This window comes from Crocuta crocuta, unplaced genomic scaffold (assembly GCF_008692635.1).
Source record: "Crocuta crocuta isolate KB4526 unplaced genomic scaffold, BGI_CrCroc_1.0 scaffold10, whole genome shotgun sequence".
In the NCBI taxonomy this organism is placed as follows: domain Eukaryota; kingdom Metazoa; phylum Chordata; class Mammalia; order Carnivora; family Hyaenidae; genus Crocuta; species Crocuta crocuta.
The window spans coordinates 351,917-372,360 of NW_027527551.1; the positions used below are offsets into that span (position 1 = coordinate 351,917).

Consider the following 20,444-nt stretch of genomic DNA (forward strand, 5'->3'; position numbering starts at 1 on the left):
TAGAACCCTCATGCACTGTTGGTGGGAATGTGAATCAGTGCAGCCACTGTGGAAAACAATATGGAGGTTCCTGAAAAAAATAAAAGTAGAATTACCATATGATCCAGTAATCCCATTCCAGGGTATTTGCCCAAAGGAAAACAAAAACACTAATTTGAAAAGATATGTGCACTGATATGTTCATTGTTGTGTTATTTACGATAGCCAAGATACGGAAACAACCTTTGTCCATCGATAGATGAATGGATAAATAAGATGTGTGTATATGTGTGTATATGTATGTATATACATAGAGACAGAAGGAGCAAGAGAGGAGAGAGAGAGAAAATTACTCAAACATAAAAAATAATGAGATCCGTCATTTGCAATAATGTGGATATACCTAGAGATTATAATGCTAGCAAGACAAATACCATATGATTTCACTCATATGTGGAATGTAAGAAACAAAAAGACAAACGAGAAAACAGAGTCTTAGGAGCACCTGGGTGGCTCAGTCAGTTAAGTGTCTGACTTAGCTCGGGTCATGATCTCACGGTTTGTGGGTTCGAGCCCCCCATTGAATTCTGTGCTGACAGCTTGGAGCCTGGAGCCTGCTCTGGATTCTGTCTCTGTCTCTCCCTGCCTCTCCCCCATTCATCTCTCTCCCTCAAAAATAAATAAACATTGAAAACAAAAACACAGACTCTTAATACAGAGAAGAAACTGATGGTTACCAAAGGGGAGGAGGTGAGTGGGGGCATGGGTGAAATAGATAAAGGGGATCAAGATGAGGAGTCAGTAATGTGTAGCAGTGGGTTTTCGTTTGTTTTGTTTTTAGATTTATTAATTTTTTAAAGTAAATTCTCCACCCAGCATGGGGCTCAAACTTATGACCTCACAATCAAGAACCACATAACTCTACCAATGGAGCCAGCCAGGCACCACAATGTGTAGAAATGTTGAATGATTATATTGTACACCTGAAAGTAACAGAACACTGTATGTTAATTATACTTAAAAAAAAATTAGGGGTGCCTGGGTGGCTCAGTCGGTTAAGCATCCAACTTCAGCTCAAGTCATGATCTCAAGGTCCATGGGTTCGAGCCCCGCATCAGGAAATGTACCTCCAGCTTCGAGCCTGGAGCCTGCTTTGGGTTCTTTGTCTCCCTCTTTCTCTGCCCCTCCCCCACCCACACTCTGTCTCTATCTGTCTCTCTCTCTCTCAAAAATAAATAAACATTAAAAAAACCCACAACTATATCCAGGGAGACTTGGAAGTATTGTTGTATGTCTCAGAGTCAAAATAGAAGAATCAGATCACCTTTTACTAGGATAATGTATTTTCTTTAATTGGAAATACATTTTTAGATTATAAACTAGATCTTGTGTGTAATCACCTCAAAAGCTTGTTCAATTTCTGTGTGTGTGTGTATGTGTGTAGTAAGAAGATATGCACAGCATAAAATTTATCATTTTAACTTAAAAATTTTTTTCATTTTTAACTCTTTGAGTATACAGTTCAGTGGCATGAAGGTACATTCACATTCTCCATTATCTATTTCCAGAACTTTTCCATCATGCTAAAGTGATAAACACTAAACTCCCAATTCCCCCATCCCTTTAGTCCTTGGCAACTCTCATTCTACTTTCTGTCTCTATGAATTTGACTACTCTAGGTTGTGATTGACTTATTTCACTTAGCATAATGTCTTCAAGATTCATCCATGTTGTAGCATGTGTCAGAATTTCCTTCTGTTTTAGGGCTGAGTAATATTCCATTGTATGTATATACCGTATTTTGTTTATACATTTATCTGTCAAAGGACATTTGAATTGCTTCCAGCTTTTGGCTGTTGTGAATAATGCTGCTGTGAACATGGATGTAAAAATATCTGTTTCAGTCCTTTTAGTTTTGGGGGGTATATACTAGAAGTGGAATTGCTGGATCATTGGTAATTATGTTTTTAACTTCTTGAAGAACCATCATACCGTTTTCCACAGTGTTTGCACTATTTTACATTCCCACCAGCAGTGCACAAGGGTTCCAGCTTCTCTACATCCTCATCAACATTTGCTCTTTTCTTTCTTTCTCTCTTTTGTTTTTTTTATAGTAGCCATCCTGATGGGTGTGATGTGGTATGTCATTGTGGTTTTGATTTGCATTTCCCTGATGATTAATGATGTTGAGCATCTTTTCATGTGATTATACATACCATTTATATATCTCTTTTGGAGAAATGTCTGCTCACGCCCTTTGCTTATTTTTAAATTGAGTGTTCGGTTTTTCTGTTGGTGAGTGTAGGAATTTTTGTATTTTCTGGATATTAATCCCTTATCAGACATATGATTTGCAAATATTTTATCTCATTCTGGAGGTTTCCTTTTCACTCTGTTGATAATATCCTTTGATACATAAAGGTTTTAAATTTTGATGAAGTCCAATTTATCTATTTTTCGTTGTCTGTGTTTTGGTGTCATATCAAAGAATTCATTGCCAAATTCAATGTCATGAAGCTTTTGCCTTGTATTTTCATCTAAGTTTTATGGTTTTAGGTCTCATGTTTAGATCTTTGATCCATTTTTTAATGTTTATTTTTGAGACCGAGAGGAAGGGGGAGGGGCAGAGGTGGTAGGAAACAGAGGATCTGAAGCGGGCTCTGTGCTGACAGCAGAGAGCCTGATGTGGGGCTCAGACTCACAAACCATGAGATCATGACCTGAACAGAAGTTGGCTGCTTAATTGACTGAGCCTCCCAGGCACCCCAGGTGTTTGATCCATTTGAGTTAATTTTTGTGTGTAGTGTAAGTTATGGGTGCAGTTTCATTTTTTTGCACGCGGATATTCAGTTTTCCCAGTACCATGTGTTGAAGGCTGTCTTTTCCGCATTGAGTGGTCTTGGCACCCTTGTGATTGATCATTCTGTTTTACATCACATTGAGAAGAAGAAAGTGCTAGAACTGTATCACTTTTCAATAGGCATTCAAAATCTATGTATCCACCACAGTTTTTCACCAGCCCTTTGTTAGAAAGTTGATGGGAGGTAGTGACTTTACCTTTATTAGGTGTGACAAGGCCTGGCCCTATGAAGGATTCTGCCAGTCTGATATACTTGTATGGTTTGAGGAAACCCAGACCTCTCAATCTACAGATTGGGTTTTCCTCCTAAGGAATATATTCCTTTAGCTTAACAAACCTTTAGAATGCCAGTATATGTGGGAGGAATAAAAAACATTAGTCATTTAAACACCAGTGTGAATTCATTTATAACATTACATTCTTCATGGCTGATTAACTGAGAAGAGAATTTTAACTTAAACTTTATTGGAGGTTTGGGGAGAAAGAAAAACACTACTTTAAGGAAAAGACCACATTCCAAGGAGGGCAGGCCTGGGTTTCATGCTTTCCTGGGCAGCATGAGGCACTGAACCAAGAGAAAACTGTAGCCCAGAAGGGGAAGTAGGAGAATCAAAAGATAAATTTTGCCTACTTCACAGCTGTGTCAGGGACTGGTTCTAGAAGTGAGCATGAGTAATCCGTTGATGTGCATGTGTATGACCTAGACCCATCTCTTTTATGTTTGTTTTAAAGCAATAGCTCATGTTTCTCCAGACCAGGAAGCATTTCTTTTTGTCTGAAAACATCTAACAGAGAATTTTCTTAATGTGACCCTCACCTCTGCCTCCAACACACACACACACACACACACACACACACACACGCACACTCACACACTCACACACACATTTCTGTCTTTAGGATTTGTTACAGTTTTGTAATGATTCTATTTTGAGTTGATTATGCATATTTAAATAGTAGATACACTGAAGCTGGTGGGTACTAGATATTTATTTTATTTTTTGAGAGAGAGAGGGAAGGTGCAAGTGAGCAAAGGGCAGAGAGAAAGAGAAGTGGGGCTCACCAAGTGGTAGCTCACCAAGTGTGACTCAAGCTCACCTGATATGGGACTTGAACTCATGGACAGTGAGATGACCTGAGGCAAAGTCAGATGCTTAACGACTGAACCATTCAGGTGCCCCTGGATATTTTAATAGTTACATTCACACATTTCAAGAATTAGAATGTATTTTAAATTATTAAAGAGTGGCATTCTGTCCTTTAAGCTTCTGTTTCTAGTCCAAATCATCTCTACTACACACTAGAGAAAAGCAGTTTTAAAACTTGGTTCAGTTATCTCTAAAACACCTTTTATTCACAAAGGAAAAAATGTACCCAGAGCACATTCAAAGTTTGTATGCCATTAGTGGCTTAGTCTCATTAATGTGACTGTGGAAGACTTCACCATTGCTGGATGTAAGTCTCAGAAAAGGTATCACTGACACCAAACACACTCTTTCTTAGTTTGCTACTAAGGTTTTCCCCTCTTCTACTACAGAACTACTTCTCTGTCACTTCTTGGTCTTTGTACTGTTAGAGGAGAGTGGACTTGTGACCGTAGAGTATAAGATACCACATATGACTCTACTCAATACTTTTCCTCTAACAAATCACACTTGACTGTGTTTCAGAAGTTAATGAGAAGCTGTCTTGTGCTATTATGAGGAAGCTGGGGTTTCCACCTTCATTATCTTTTAGCTGGCATATATTTTCTTTTTTTGTTTTTCTTTAACTTATGTTGTCCAACTTCAGGACTGCAAATCTTGTGACTAATATACCCTACTGTTAGATAGCTTATATGACCATCCCTTTAAAAAAATGTATACAACAACAAAAAAATGCACTTTAACACAGTAGTGGTCATCTTGCTTGGTTACCTCATATAGTTCCTTTATTTATATTTTGAGGAATGTGGTTTTCCCTGTTTGGAATTATTACTATTACTTGAGATAGTCTCTGACTAAAATAATATAGTAGCTAATAAGTTTTTGAGTAGGGTAGAATGAAATAGAAAGCATCTTTAACCTTGGGATATTTTTGATAACATTTTTCTTTTAAGATTCCAGTGTGGCAGCATGGGTATATCATATGTCCCAGGTCATCAAATTTTGCACATTAAATATGTTCAGTTTTTTGTGTATCAATTATGTTGCAACTAAGCTGCTTATTTAAAAAAAATAATAATTTTGTTTCTGTCAAATAAATACTCAGTCTTGCCAAATAAAATATTCTAATAAATGAAAAGAGATACCATATTCATGGATTGGAGGACTTAATATTGTCAAAATGTCAGTTCTCCCGAAGTAGTGTAGAGGTTGAATACAATCTCAATTTTAATTCCAGCAGGGATTTTAAGGTAAAAATTCACAGGATGTGATTCTAAACTCTATATGGAAATGCAAAGGGTCTAGATTTGCCAAAACAGTTTTTAAGAAAAATAAAGCTAGAGAACTTATCTCAGTCAAGATTTACGGTACAAAGCTACAATAATCAAAACAGTGTGGTGCTGTCAGAGGAGAGAAGAGTGTGATATAAGGACAGAAATAGATTACCACTTACTGGGCAATTGATTTTTGTCATGAGGCAAGGTAATTCAATGAGGAAACAATAGTGTTTTCAACAAATGGTGCATGAATAACTAGATAACCACATTAAAAAAATGAACTTTGACCAATATCTCACATCATATACAAAACTTCATTTGAGATAGATGTTAGATCTGGGGCGCTTGTGTGGCTCAGTTGGTTAAGCATCCAACTTTGGCTCAAGTCATGATCTCCCGTTTCGTGGGTTCAAGCCACACATTGGACTCTGTGCTGACAGCTCAGAGCCTGGAGCCTGCTTAGGATTCTGTGTTTCCCTTTTTCTCTGCCCCTCCCCCACTCATACTCTGCCTCTCTCCATCTCTCAAAAATAAATATTGAAAATTTTCTAAAAAGATAGATACTAGACCTAAATGTAAAAGTTAAAATTATAATGCTCTGGAAAGAAAACATAAGAGAATACATTCATAAACTAGGGATAGGTAGTTGTTTTTTAGGTAGAACTCAGAAAGCAATAACCATAAAAGAAAAATTTATAAATTATAGCTCTTCAAAATTAAATATTTTTTATCAAAAACACTATTAAAAATAACAACCAATAGCCTGGAAGGAGTGGCAAATGTATATCTAATCTAAAAAAGGACTTTTATCCTTATATCCTGAAAAAAAAAAATATATATATATATATAACTGTGTAATTCAGTAATAAAAACAATCCACTTTTTAAAAGATGGACACAATCCTTAAACCAACATTTCACAAAGGAAAATATATGACTGGTCAGTAAGCACATGAAAAGATGTTCAACATCATTAGTCATCAGAGAAATGCAAATTAAAACCACAATGAACTAGTGCTATAAGATGGCTATTAACATGGCTAAAATTGAAAAGACTGACAACAGCAAATGCTGGTGAAGCTGTAAGCAACTCTTCTACATTACCAGTGGAAATATAAAATAGTGCATCCACTTTGGGAAAAGGGTGTTAGCAGTTTTACCTCCCCCCCCCTTTTTTTTAAATTTAAATTCAAGTTAGTTAGCATGTAGTGTAGTCTTGGCTTCAAGAGTAGAACCCAGTGATTCATGTCTTACATATGACTCCCAGTGCTCATCCTAAAAAGTGCCCTTCTTTTTTTTTTGTAAAGGAATGAAACAAAGGCTTCTAGTGTATTTGCTTTTCATCCACAGGCTTAACAAACAGTAAGCAGAATGTAAGAAAGTAAATCTGCTACAATGTATGATCTTTTCTTACGGTCCAAAGTGCAGGATAAATGAATCTGGAATAATGTGTTGTAAATTCCTTAAGTCAGAGGTAGGTAACTGAGAGATCATCATATTACATTTTTAAACTTTTCATTACTGTGGTGTATTTCATGCCCATCACCCATTTAATGCATCCCCCCCTGCCGCCCACCTCCCCTCCAGCAACCCTCAGTTTGTTCTGTGTGTTGAAGAGCCTCTTCTGGTTTGCTTCCCTCTGTGTTTTATCTTATTTTTCCTTCCCCTCCCTTATGTTTATTTCTTGTGTTTCTCAGATTAGCAATTTTACCTACCTTTTGACTTAGAAATTCCACTCCTCAGAGAAGTGAACAACATGTTCACAAAAAGACTTGTACAAGGATGTTCCTAGTAGCTGTGTTTATAATAATCCCAGAAAGGAAACATCCCCAAAGTGGATCAGTAGAGAAGGGGGTAGACAAATTGTGTTGTATTCATACTAGGAATGAACTAATGATCCAATTCAACAACATTGGATAGATCTCAAAAACATGCTGAGCCAAAGAAACCAGATACAAGAGGACATTTTGTGTAATTTCATTTATAGAAATTCTAGAAGAAGCAAAAATAAGGTAGAAAAAAACCAAAAACCAAAAACCAAAAGCAGTGGTTTCCTCTGGGGGGCGGGGTGGGGGGGAGTTGTTGAGAAGGGACATGGGGGCACTTTCTGGGGAGATGGAAATGTTCTAAATTATAATGGGAGTGTGGTTTACATGCAGGTATCCATTTGGCAAGTGGTACAGCTATTTGTGCATTTCAGTGCATGTAAATATTTACCTCAAAAAGCTGTAAAATGGTAGTAATTTAGTGAGGAGTTGGTAGGGTAAAGATGGTGCAGGAACAGCAGGATATTGGTAATTGTTAAAATGGTCTGATGGGTACGTGGGAATTCTATTTCATTTACTTTTATCTATGCTTGAATTTTTTTATAATAAAAGTTTTAAAACATGTTTATAAAAAACATGTTTATAAAATATAGAAAGTTGGGGCACCTGGGGGGGTCAGTTGGTTAAGCATCTGACTTCAGCTCAGGTCATGATCTCATGGTTTGTGAGTTCGAGCCCCACGTCCTGCTCTGTGCTAACAGCTTGGAGCCTGGAGCCTGCTTCAGATTCTGTGCCTCCTCTCTCTGCCCACCCCCCCCAAATGAATAAATGTTAAAAAAAATTTTTTTAGTATAAAAAGTTAATTGGGTGGATGGATCATGGATTGCTCTTGCTGCTGTACTTTTCTTGGGTCATATTCGATTATCCATATTAATGGAGCAGAACAACAGTGGTTTAAGATCACAAGCTTTGGAACCATTTATTAGCTGTGTGGCTTTGAGAAAATTCCTTGATTTCTCCATAGTCCAAGTCCCTTTGTGAGGCTTCAGGGAGATGAAATATGTGTACTTTGCCAAGTTCTTGCTCAGTACACGTTGGTTACTATTACTAGTGGAGGGAAAATGTGACAGAGATCACGCTAACAAAATTTATTCTTATTTAATTTGTTTTCTATTTAGTTTGAATGGGACTGTGCCTGCTATTTGGGGAATCAACACAATGGAGTCACACTGGGGAAGGTGTGGCTGAGAAGAAATTACAAAAGGGTTCTTGCCCTTGCAGTAAACTCTTCTGCTTCAGGTTTAACTTGACAGTTAACACCTAAATTTTTTCTCCACTAGACCGTCTTCAAATCCCTAACATAAAATTCATAAAACAGTAACACAGACAATCCTAAAATCTGTTTTTCTTGTTTGTTTGTTTTTTGAATTTGTATTATTTGTTTCTTTTGAGGGCACCTGTCCCTGGGATGTTTTGCTTGGGCTAGTATTTAAATTGGCTCCATTTTCTACTTCAAAACAGCTAGCGGTAGGGAGAGAAGTCCAAGATTTTTGGACCTAAAAATAGCAAAATAAATAATCCCCAGATGGCTAATAAAAAAAAGCAAGCCTCTAACCATATTCAATCTCAGGCCTGGAGTATGTTCCCCTGAGTTCCTTCCCTTAGCAACTTTCACCTCCATGTTTTCACATTGCTGAAGGCTGATCCTTTTCTGTGTGGCTGGAATTCTCTCCCTCATTCATTAAAGGAATACTTCATAGGCCCTGGGAGGTATGGATAAGCACTACCCTCTTAGTTCTAGTTCTAGAAGATACTTGGAAAATATTAAGTAGCTTGTGGGGACACAGGGCAGGCCTCCCCAAGAGGTCACGAGTGCGGCCCTGTCGGATGGGAAGGGCTCCACCGCTCTCTCTTTCTTGCTTTATGTAGTGTTGGTTAGTGTTTGCTTGTTGGTGTCATTTTTCTTTAGAGGACCTAAATGGAATTCGCCAGAAAGAGCTGGCTTTGAAGACTTAGTTGTGGTGAGAATGTTTCCAAATCCCTTACAGGAGTTTCTCTGAGCACCACAATGTATTCTATTTCAGAAAAGCAGATTTAGGCACATCTGCTCAAGGTCGAAGTTCTCTGCACACCCCTCACCGTGTTGTAGAGGTTCCCACGCTTGAGCAGTCTTGCCGGATGGGGGGGGACTTCTCTCCTTCCCTTCAGACTTCCCCTGAGGACGTGCTCACATGCTCAGTCTGTTTCTGGCCCTCCCTGTCCTCATCCCCAAACGTAAGGAGCATCTTTTAAAATGGAAATTGGCCTTCCCATGGGTCTTCCTTGACATCTTGTTCTTGGAAGCTTCAATATGTTAAAATCCTTTATCTTGTACTTTTGTAAAACTTTTTTTTGTTGCTTTCTCATCTTTGTTCCTCCACTGCTTTTTGGTAATACAAGAATTGATGCTAATTAAAGTTATAGCCAACCCTTCACACTTCTGTGTTTCCTCGGGATGATTTTCAGAAGCTTGTCTCCGTCACATTCTGGCTTCCCCGTCTGTACTTCTGAAACCGTTGGCTTAATTTAGCTTCACTTGAATAACTCAAACACATACTAAATTACTTTACAGGATCTGTCTGTTTAAGTATTTTAATCAGTTTCTTTTTTAAAAAAAAAATCACTCTTTGAGGGACAAAATATTCAAGGATTAAATATTTAAAAAATTTTTGGGCATTAAATATTTTCACAAATATTTATTGAGCACCTACTGCTTCCTCATGTGAGGCTTGGAATTTTCTCACTGACCTTCCACCTTCCTGCCTTCATGCCTTCCCCCTGTGCTTCTCTCCACATCCTTCAAGCCCCATAGGACCCGCTGTGGTCCCCTCCATCAGGTAGTTTTCTGGGGCAGCTCTGGCCCCCAGTGTTCTGTGACCCACGAGCACTTATCACCTCCATTGCTCCCCTGGCAGTTAGTCACAAATGGCCGTGTGGCGTGTACCAGACTTCTCATGTACATGTGCCATCTTGCATGATTATGAGTCTTTTCATCTCTGGGCCCTTAATATGCTATTCTCCTTCTGAGTACTCAAGATATTAAATTTATTGAACAGAGAATAGCTCCTTGCCTTCTACTTCTCCGTCTTCAACTTTGGCAATGCACTTTGGTTTTCAGCTCTCCAGAAACGTGTCTTCCATTTCTCAGAAGAATAGCCAACCGTGAATCAGCTTTACCTGCCTCACCGAGGAGCACATCTGAATGTGCAGATCTCAGAACCAAATGAGCTGGTTAGCCTCCTGGGATTTATGTCCTCTTACTTAGAGACAGAATTCAATTAATTATGTGCCAAAGAGTTATTATACACATCTCCCCCTCCCCACCCCCTTTTAAAAATAGTTCCCTAACAGATTGCAAAAGACTATGCCCTGGGCTTTTATGGAGCACAGCCTCTTAGCATAATTGCTTAGAATATAAATCATGAGCAAGGTTTATAGTCAAATCTCATAGGTTTAGAAGTCATTTTTTGTTTAGAGATCAACATGGTTTGATCTCAGGCAGTTCTTGGGAGTAGAGGAAACAATGTTAATTCATGTTGTTTGCCTTAAAAAAAAAAAAGCAAACAAAACTGGAAGATCTGCATTCCACAGATTTGTCTTAACCAGTGACTATTAAAGAAAACATCTGTGCAGTTCCCTCTTTAAAGATCTTCATAGGAAGAATTCTGGGCATGTGACGAGTCAAGTTGACAGCCTAGACCTCCATCTACAGTGCAGAGAGGTCTGCACAGGGCATCGCATGGAACTTAGTTTCAGCTTCCCGCTAAGAATAAGTAGAAAGTATTTACTCTTCATTATGTGGTTGCTTTCCACAAAATTTATGAGAAAGCAAAAGGAAGTTTCTAAACTCCCGCCAGAGGCCAAGTACTTGGAGCACTGCAGTGAGACTAAAGCCCAATTAAGAAAGAGAGAGAGCACGTTCAGGACAAGACAGTGGAGCCTTTTTTGAGAATACCTGAAACTGAAGCTTTTGCAAAAGTTGCGTGAAGACATAGGCTGATTATACAAAATTATTTCTTGAGTTGGAGATTTAGGAGTAAAAGTCAAACCTGAGTGACAAAGATGACCTCAAAACAGTCTATTTGCTGCCTATTCTGTGCTCTTGTTAAATGAGTTTCTTTCCCGTTGAGGCTATTTTTGAAGAGCTAGCTTCCCTCTCCCTATCTTTGGTACAGATCAACTGGTGCTGTCCACCCCGGAACAAAAGGTGGCTTTTTAAAATGTCCCCTTGTACGAAAACATATACATACATCTCGCTTAGTCCAAGATACTACTGTGTGCCTCTCCCTTTCTTATTGAAGCTGCCCTGAAATAGCTTTCCTGATTTTTTCAGAAAAGTCTTCTAACTGTTCTACCTACCTGTAATCACTCCTTATCTGGTAGTTTCTGTATGAACCAGGGACATTTTCAAAACAAATCAAAATAGACTTCCGGCATTTTCGAGATTGTTCTGCTACATGGCAGTGGTTTTTATCTACATTTCCCATCCTGTTGATTTCATTTGCATTCATTTAGAAGGCACTCTAAAATCATGAAAGCCTAATTTCTGGAGAATCAACGTCTCATTCAGAATTCCTCTCTCACAGAGTCGGACTCTATAGAAGGCACTCTCTTCTATAGTACCTTCTGTAAGTACAGGAACATCTATCCTGATCCAGGCAGCAGGAGAAGGGATCAATAAATCCCTTGGCTCCTCTGCTCTGACCTGGATAGTTTAATACAATTTGGGTTGACATCTTCACAACTGCTCATGAGAAACAACACTGTCGTGTGTACATTGACCAGAGCCTTGAGCTTAAAGTTGATTTTCCAGTTGAGCTGATAGATCTGTTCTTCCCTTCTTATCCAGTCTCTCTTGTGACTGACCCTGCACATTTATAGAATAATGGTGTGGCCTGTGAGCATGAAACAGAGCAAAGCCAGCTGGACCACAAGGGGACTGAACCCCTGACCCTGGGCTCATTAGCTCCATTCTTAAACTAGGGCAGCCGAACAGGCAGCCAATTAGCGATTCACTTGGCAGCAGGGTCCAGACTCATGTGTGGATCTGGTCCAGACCTAGGAAAGTATACCGGAAGCAGAGTGGCAGCTTTTCAGTGGTCAAGAGCAAGATCCCCGTATTCCCATTAGGTCACAGTGATTTTTAGTGTCACACTGAACTTTAGAATCACCAACAATCTATCTTTTAAAAATGCAGCTTTGACTCTCCAATACAAGAGGAAAATATTTGCCACTTCCTTTTTTTTTTTTTTCGGTGTTTCAGAAATCTTGCACATTTTTTCAGCTTTAATCATGCATACTGTGTGTTCTGCAGCTAAACTTTTGGTTCAGCATTGGGTTGAGAATCATCCATGTTGTTTGTGTACTAGAACTTATTCACTGCTATTTTGCTTCCATTTTACCGCCATCTTACAATATATGCTACAACAATGGACATTCGATTGTTTCCAGGTTTTTGTTATTATAAGTAGTTCTGTGCATCAGTTCTTGTGCGTGCCTCCTGGTGTGCACTGCAACACTTCCTCCAGGGTGTGGACATACCTAGGATAGAATTGCAAGGTCGTAGGATATACCTTTAATTTTATCAGATGATGTCAAAGTGTTTCTGAAGTGTTTGATTCTGATTTATACTCAAACCAACAATAAGTATTGCAGTGTTTCCATGGCCTAGCCAACACCAACCACTGTCAGACTTTGAAAATTTTACTAATGTGGCACATGTAAAACTGCATTTTAAATGTATTTAAAATTTGTAATTTTCCCCCCATTTTCAAGAATACTAGTGAAATTGAACAGTTTTTGTAGACTTACTGGCCATTCCGTTTTCCTCTTTCAAGTACCCATTCTAGTGTTTTGTCTGCTTTTCTTTCGGCTTCATCACTGAGCAGGTGTGTGTATTTCTGTTCTAGATGATAACCCTCTGCCCATTATGTGTTACAAAGACCTCTCTCTATTTGATTTGCCGTTTTACATTTTGTCTTTTTTAAAAAAAAATGTTTTTTAATTTATTTCTGAGAGAGAGAGACAGACAGACAGCATGAACAGGGGAGGGCCAGAGAGAGAGGGAGACACAGAATCGGAAACAGGCTCCAGGCTCTGAGCTGTCAGCACAGAGCCCGACGTGGGGCTCGAACCCACAAACCATGAGATCGTGACCGAAGGCAAAGTCGGACGCTTAACCGACTGAGCCACCCAGGCGCCCCGCATTTTATGCCTTTATAGTTCTCGTTTTGATACAGTTGGCTTATACTGCTCGTGCCTTGTTCGGGCACAAAATCTTTCCTCGGTGTCACGTAAATATGCTGTCTTCTGTCGTCTTTTAAAAGTTTTACAGTTCTTCTTTGCACATTTAAGTCTGTGATTCATTTGGAATTGATTTGAACACTATATACATGTACGAGGCAGTGCTCCAGATTCCTTTGTTTCATAAAGATAATCAGCAGCGTCGTTCACGGAGAAGCCCTCCTGTTTCGTGCTGATCGGCAAGGCGGGCTCTCAGAAAGCCACTTTCCGTATGTGTGCAAGTTCGTACCTGGAGTCTCTCCTTGGCCTCTGGTTATTTCACTCACCCTGGAGCCAACATTACACTGTGAGTCCAGTGTGATGTGACTTCTTGGCATCCAGTGAGGTCTGTCCCCTCCTCGCCCGTTGGTCTTTAGGAGTGTTTTGGCCATTGGCCCTTTGCTCTCCACATTTCCCGAAGAAATGTGTTTTCCAAATGTTCCTTCGAAGAACTAACTGAATTTATAATTAGGCAAGGAAGATAGAAATAAGGTTTAGATATTCTGGTCAGTAAACCTGAGAGTGAATGTGTTTACCTGAATTTTATTTTGATCATAAAAATAAAACTCACAAAATTTAGATTTGAGATGAGAATTTGTGCTCGTAAAAAGTGTTTTCTTGATCATGTAGCATCTACAAACCGTATCAGTACAGGTAACTGAAACTTGTTTGGTTGGTTGTGCTGTTTTTATCACAAATTTAATTAACATTGGATTTGGACCACTTCCCTGAGCAGTAATACAGATAATGCTGGTCAGTGAAGCCACATGAGACTATTATTAGATTTCATGAAATAATGGTCTCAAATTATTTTAAGTGCTTATATTTTTTATAAAATGCAGGCCCGTGTACAGATATCAAAAGGGAAACCCAAGGAGGAGCTTGTGTGCTGGTAACTGTTTAATAAAGGAACAGAGGATTCTAATGTATACATTCAGCCTGGGAAACTTTGTATTGTTTATTAAATAAAGCAGAGAAAGCCAGAGAAGAATCAGCACAGTGGGAAATAAGGTCACCAGATAAGACTTTTTTTTTTTTTTTTTTTTTGCTACTCAGTTTCCTGTTCGGGGTGGCTCTGCAGTCCACTCTGAGAATTTCATTCCTTTTACCCAGATTGAAAATTTCCCATTTCCTGTCACTCTCTACCACCTCCCCCATTCTTGAGCTGCCAAACCAAAGCCGTTCAAACAGATAAAGACGCAGTTAATTTGCTGAAGAGCCCGGAGCTTTCAGTAAACAACTTCTTCCTGGAGAGTACTGTGTAGAGATGACTGGACCTTTATTGGCAGATTAAGAATTGACCAAATTATGGGGCGCCTGGGTGGCTCAGTCAGTTAAGTGTCCGACTTTGGCTCAGGTCATGATCTCACGGTTTGTGAGTTCGAGCCCCACGTTGGGCTCTGTGCTGACAGCTCAGAGCCTGGAGCCTGCTTCGGATACTGTCTCTCCCTGGCTCTCTGCCCCTCCCCCACTCATACTCTGTGTCTCTGTCAAAAATAAACATTAAAAAAAAAATTGACCAAATTATGATTGTACCATGCCTGTTAGGTCTGCGCCCACACAGCGTGCAGCACGTCCTTGCCTTCTCCACAGCTTTGTAGAGCCAGAAAAAGAGGGAATGGCTGCAGTAGCTGCAAAAAAGTTTTGGGGAGGTGGGTGTGACAGGATTTTTTTATTTTTTTATTTTTTGAAGCCTAAAGCAGAGCACGGATAGCAGCTGAGCAGGATTATGCGGTCAGAAAGGCTTTGTGATTATGCTATCACAAAGGTCTGAATTCAGAAAGCCCTGTTCTCTTAGGAATTCTCAAAGCAGTGAAGATGTTACCATGTTTTAAGTGGTGAGTCTAAAACCAGCAGCTGACCTTGTCAAACTTAATTATATAGGGTAGCAACAGTTATGAAAGGAATAAGATAGGAATGCAACTCAGAGCAGAACAAATTTTGAGTTAAGAAACCTAACATTTCATTGGGAAACTACTATCATCAATGTAGGTGTAATGTTGGATATTTAAACATTTTTCTCTAACTGTGTGGGATTTCTTTTTTTTTTATTTTTTTATTTTTTTTTATTTTTTTAATAGTTTATTGTCAAATTAGTTTCCACATAACACTCAGTGCTCATCCTGTGTGGGATTTCTTCTAGATAAATTAAAGGTCAGAAACCCAGGTTGGTCTGATCTCATTACATCACTAACTGGTAACTAATTAAAAGCACCTTACTTAGTAAGGCTTTTTGTTTTTCTTTTCTTGAAAGTATGGTTGACACACCATGCTATGTTAGCTTCAGGTGTACAACACAGTGACTAGGCAAGTGTCTACATTATGCTGTGCTCACCGCAGTGTAGCTTCCGTCTGTCACCACACCGGCACTGTTTCGGTGCCACCGACTGTATTCCCCGGGCTGCACCCTTCATCCCCTTGACTCGCCCTGTAACTAGAAGCCTCTCTCCTACTGTCTTTCATCCATTTTGCCCATCCCTTACTCCTCTCCCCTCTGGCAACCATCAGTTTGTTCTCTGTATTTATGGGTCTGTTTCTGCTTGTTTATTCATTTCCTTTGTCTTTTAGATTCCACGTGTTAAGTGAAATCATGTGGTATCTGTCTTTCTCTGTCTGACTGACTTCATTTAGCATTATACTCTCTAGGTCCGTCCATGCTGTTGCAAAAGGCAAGATGCCATCTGTTTTTATGGCACAGTGATACTCCTGTGTGTGTGTACACGGCATTTTCTTTATCCATTCATCTATGGATGGACACTTTGGTTGCTTCCATAGCTTGGCTGTTCTAAGTAATGATGCAATAAACATAAGGGCAATATTCTCTTAGAATATTGTTTTTATTTTCTTTGAGTAAATACCCAGTAGTGGAATTACTGGATCATATGGGATTAGTATTTAAAAATTCTTGAGGAGCCTCCATACTGTTTTCCACAGTGACTGCACCAGTTTGCATTCCCACCAACAGTGCATGAGGGTTCCTTTTTCTCCACATCCTCACCAACACGTTTCTTCTATTTTTGAATCTAGCCATTCTGACATGTGTGAGGTGTTCTCTCATTGTGGTTTTGATTTGTAAAGAGTTTTAACATTAAAAAAAGAAGAAAAATTATGTTATACAGAATGCAAAACATACAGTCTGCCATACTGTTGCTTTTTGGTCGGTCTAAGAACAGAGGGTTAAGAAGCGCCAGGTGGCTTTCCGTCTACAAAGTTTGTGTCTCTAGTAATGTGTTCACTAATGACGATCCTTTCATAATGTGTATATATCAAATCACATGTCCACTTTAAATATCTTAGTTTTATCAGTTTTACCTTAGTAAAGCTGAAAAACAAAGTTAAGTTCATGTCTCTAGGTCCCTGACCTTTGAAGTTCAAGGTTATGTAAAAAATAATTTGTACCAAGTTAAAATTACTGATTAACTACATCATCATCAGGTCTCTAATGTGCTGATTTAAGAGAAACAGAGTTCGAAGAGAGCTTGGTAGGTCTCCTGTCCCCAATGCCTTCATGTTTACATGAAACTGACCCACAGAGCAGAAACCTAAAACTGTGTTTCGGGGCCCTGGCCACTGTTCTTTTCGTGGACTGGGTTTGTTTCCTCCGTACTAAATCATGTTGAGACTGTTAAGAATTCTAAATTGTATTAATTCCTTGATTTCCAAAAGAGCCATCATTATATTCACTGAACAGATGTGTGTTAACTGATCCTAGGTAGAAACGATGAGGCTCAGACCCAGTCTTTAAGGGAGTAGCTTATTTTGATGGGCAATAATAAGGATGATTGCTCTAAAGTTTCAAAAAGGACCAAATTCAGTGGCTGTTCATGAGTAAGAAAATTTTTGGCTGCAAGGAAACGTAGAGGTGTTTATGGAAGAAAGAACCCTTGAGCACTTTCTAAAATTTTTAAAACTCGAGAAAGATGGGATTTGAACAGGTGGGAGACTGCAAGAAAGTCTGTGGAATGTCATGGAGATGGGCGAGTATAAAGTGTGTCCAGAGAATGTGGGCCACCCCGTTTGGGATGAAAACTGTTGGAAGATGAGAAAATTGTGGGCTGGGATACAGACCATAGGAGACCTCTTAGCACCTGCCTGGGGACTTTGGCTGTTAAGCTGTGGTCCACCAAGGTCATCAGGGTGACATACAGCCAGTGCCGTGCTGGGGCTGAATTAATGTCAAAATCACCAAGACGGCAAGTGCGGCAAAACCGAGAGACAGAAAGATCAGGAGAGAGGCTCTTCTCACTAGTGCAGAGGCCTTGAGACTATGAGACTCAGCTATGCCTCCGTCTAAATCTATTTCAGGGTTTTTACCAAGCGACTATACAAGTTGGTGACCTGTATTTAAGATGAGACAAGGGAATACATTATTTCAATGTTGTTTTAATGGGAAGGAGCCCTTATATTTTGGAACAAGGATTGTTAGGACCTGGCCTTAGAGGACAAAGAAAAGCCATGGACAAGGTGACATGAGCTTTGCTTTTAGAGGCCTTGGCATCATGGCAGGCCCAGGACGAGAGCTGAATTCACGTGTCTGTGATAGCACTGACCAAAGTTTGCCTGAGGGAAAAATCAACCAGACTGTCCTGATTAAATAAATGCAAGAGATAAAGGAAAAAGTCCAGGAATGAAGTTTTGCATCTGAATGATGATATAATAGCAGTAGCAACAGGGAGCAAAGTCATACATGGGAGTTGTGGCCTTTTAGACCAGGAGTCATTTTGCTGTTTAAAACAAAGTCTGCCCAGGTCAGTCATTTCTGTTCATCTGTCATTATTTCTGTTTAAACTTCTAACATTTAAATATTACGCAGTTCATTTTTAAGTAGAACAAAAAATGAGAGGGTGGAAGAATCTATCCTAGAGATTAAGTAGCAACTACCTAGTGATACTCTGGAATACCGGCAAGTTGTTCTCCCAACACAAGATGTAGGCAGAGGGCTCCCAAAAGACAAGAGTTCATTCCTACAGTTAATGCAGTGTAAACATTAAAAACACAAAGTACAAAAAGAAACATAAATAAAAGATTTTGCTTTTATTTAAAATAAAATGCATTTATACAGTCTTTAAACCACGGATTATTGGACAATACTGGTAATCCACCCCTACCGGCCCCCTCCTGGGTAACGTGAGCTAGGAATTTTGACTATAGCACCAACGCGGACTGTAACAGCGCAACAGACAAGAACATGGCCAGTCCAGGCATTAGAGTTAAGGACATTGTGGCAAATCATGACTATAATGAAGTCATTCTTAATTTAGCAGATATGAAAACTGCACATTAATTATATTTTTAAAAGCATTTAATTAATGCAAAGATGCTACATCTAAGACATCTGCTAGTTGTGAGTAGTTTTTTAAAAAACTGTACAATTTATAAAATTTGTGTTTGTACATTAGTTACACAAAATGCATACTTCATAGACCTTTACTTCATATTGTAATGCAAAAGTTGCATTATTTTAGGCAGACAGTGAATATGCTGGTGAATACTAAAAGTGTTGCAATACAACAGGGTGTGAAAGTAACACAAGACAAGATACATGCTTATTCAAGGACAAAAACAAACCAAGCATAAGGAACCGATAGCATTTTCCTTCAAGGTCAAACAATGACATTACTGAATATCAGGCATCTTCCGTAGGCCTGATTTCTTTGGGGGATGGGGGGTGAGGGATGGGGAATCAATGGCTACCAGAAAGTAGGTATTTTTAAAACACATGATCAAATTAAACATACATTAAAACACATGCATTAAACATGATAAATAGACTTCATATAGTTTAAGCCCTGGATAGTTTTAAAGTAGATGGCTTGAGTTTCTTAGTTTGGCTACCTTAAAATCAATGATGTTTTTGTTTCTGACTTGCCCACTACTTTAGTTTTCAATTCCTGGCCATAAGGAATGTGTGCCATATTCAAGTCCATATACTGTATCATGATAGCAGATTAATAGTCGTGCTTGTTAGTGCACATATTAACTGGTCTGGTAAGGCAAAGAAGTTTTCATGATAAAATGATAAATTTCAAGCTTACTTTATTAAGCAGCATATAACAAACAACAGCTTTCAAAGTTAAATATTGTTATGGCCATGGAGTTTCATTACACAGTATTTCTGTTCACACCCAGCCACTGGTAAGTTTGTAGAACATCTCTTCATCTAAACTCTCATTTTGGTCTTTTGCACGCGTTGAGAGGAATATGTAGCCACCGATGAATTCATGAACCACTTTGCAGTCTACTTCAGTGCATATGAAGGACAGTCGTACTTCATCTGCAAACTCTACCGTGACCTGGAACAAAGACAGAGAGGCGTCAGTCCCAGTAGAACTCCGTATGTTAGGCACAAGTGACGCGACTGGGCTATTTAATGTCTGTCCTGTCACAGACTACTTGTTGGCCCTCAGTTGTTTTTGTTTTTGTTTTTAAATCCTAAACTAATAATGCCTTCGTTTTCAAAAGAATACATGTTGACTAGCCCCTCACCCCGACTCCTTTTTAGTTTTCATGGTCTGAAAAGGAAGACTGAATGCAAAGGGTTTAGGTCATTATGTTCCCAAATGGTCTCTGGTGATTCAATTAATGAGAATGTGTCTCTTCAAGGCCTGGGAGAAAACCCACTTCCTGCATTTAATCTAATATTTGCTTCAGATACTTAACCTTTAGGTATCATGTCTGAACACAGTAGCAACCCCTCTTCTCCATGAAGAATAGATTTCAAGACCCTCGGTGGATGCTAGAAACTATAGATAGTACTAAACCCTATATATACTATGCTTTTCTTTCCTTTAACTAATAAATTATACTGTAAGAGATTAACAATAATGAACAGAATTATAACAATGTACTATAACCACATTATGTGAATATGGCCAGCCTCTCTCAACATACCTTGTTGTGCTGTACTCACCCCTGTGATAACGAGAAATGACAAAACGCCTATGTGATGAGGTGAAGGTAAATGACATAGGTGCTGTGACACAGTGTTGGGCTACTACAATACATCAGGAGGAGGATAGGTCATCTGCTTCTGGATCAAGGTTAACCACAGAAAGGTGAGGGATACTACTATATTTCAGAAATAGGAAGATTCTATG

General features: G+C 39.0%; 1 protein-coding gene and 1 long non-coding RNA gene across 3 annotated transcripts in view; one reads left to right on the top strand and one right to left on the bottom strand.

Annotated features, from left to right (window-relative positions):
- Positions 1-20,444, top strand: part of LOC144234869 (uncharacterized) — a 106,535-nt gene that overhangs the window by 49,486 nt on the left and 36,605 nt on the right. The window lies entirely within an intron of this gene.
- The window catches only part of FERMT2 (FERM domain containing kindlin 2), an 88,065-nt gene continuing 85,987 nt past the window's right edge, over positions 18,367-20,444 (bottom strand). For both annotated transcript variants that reach the window (XM_077768177.1, XM_077768185.1), the window contains one exon: positions 18,367-19,640. In XM_077768177.1, coding sequence (XP_077624303.1) covers positions 19,467-19,640 — 174 coding nt within the window. In that variant the 3' untranslated portion in view covers positions 18,367-19,466. The remainder of the gene's footprint in view (positions 19,641-20,444) is intronic.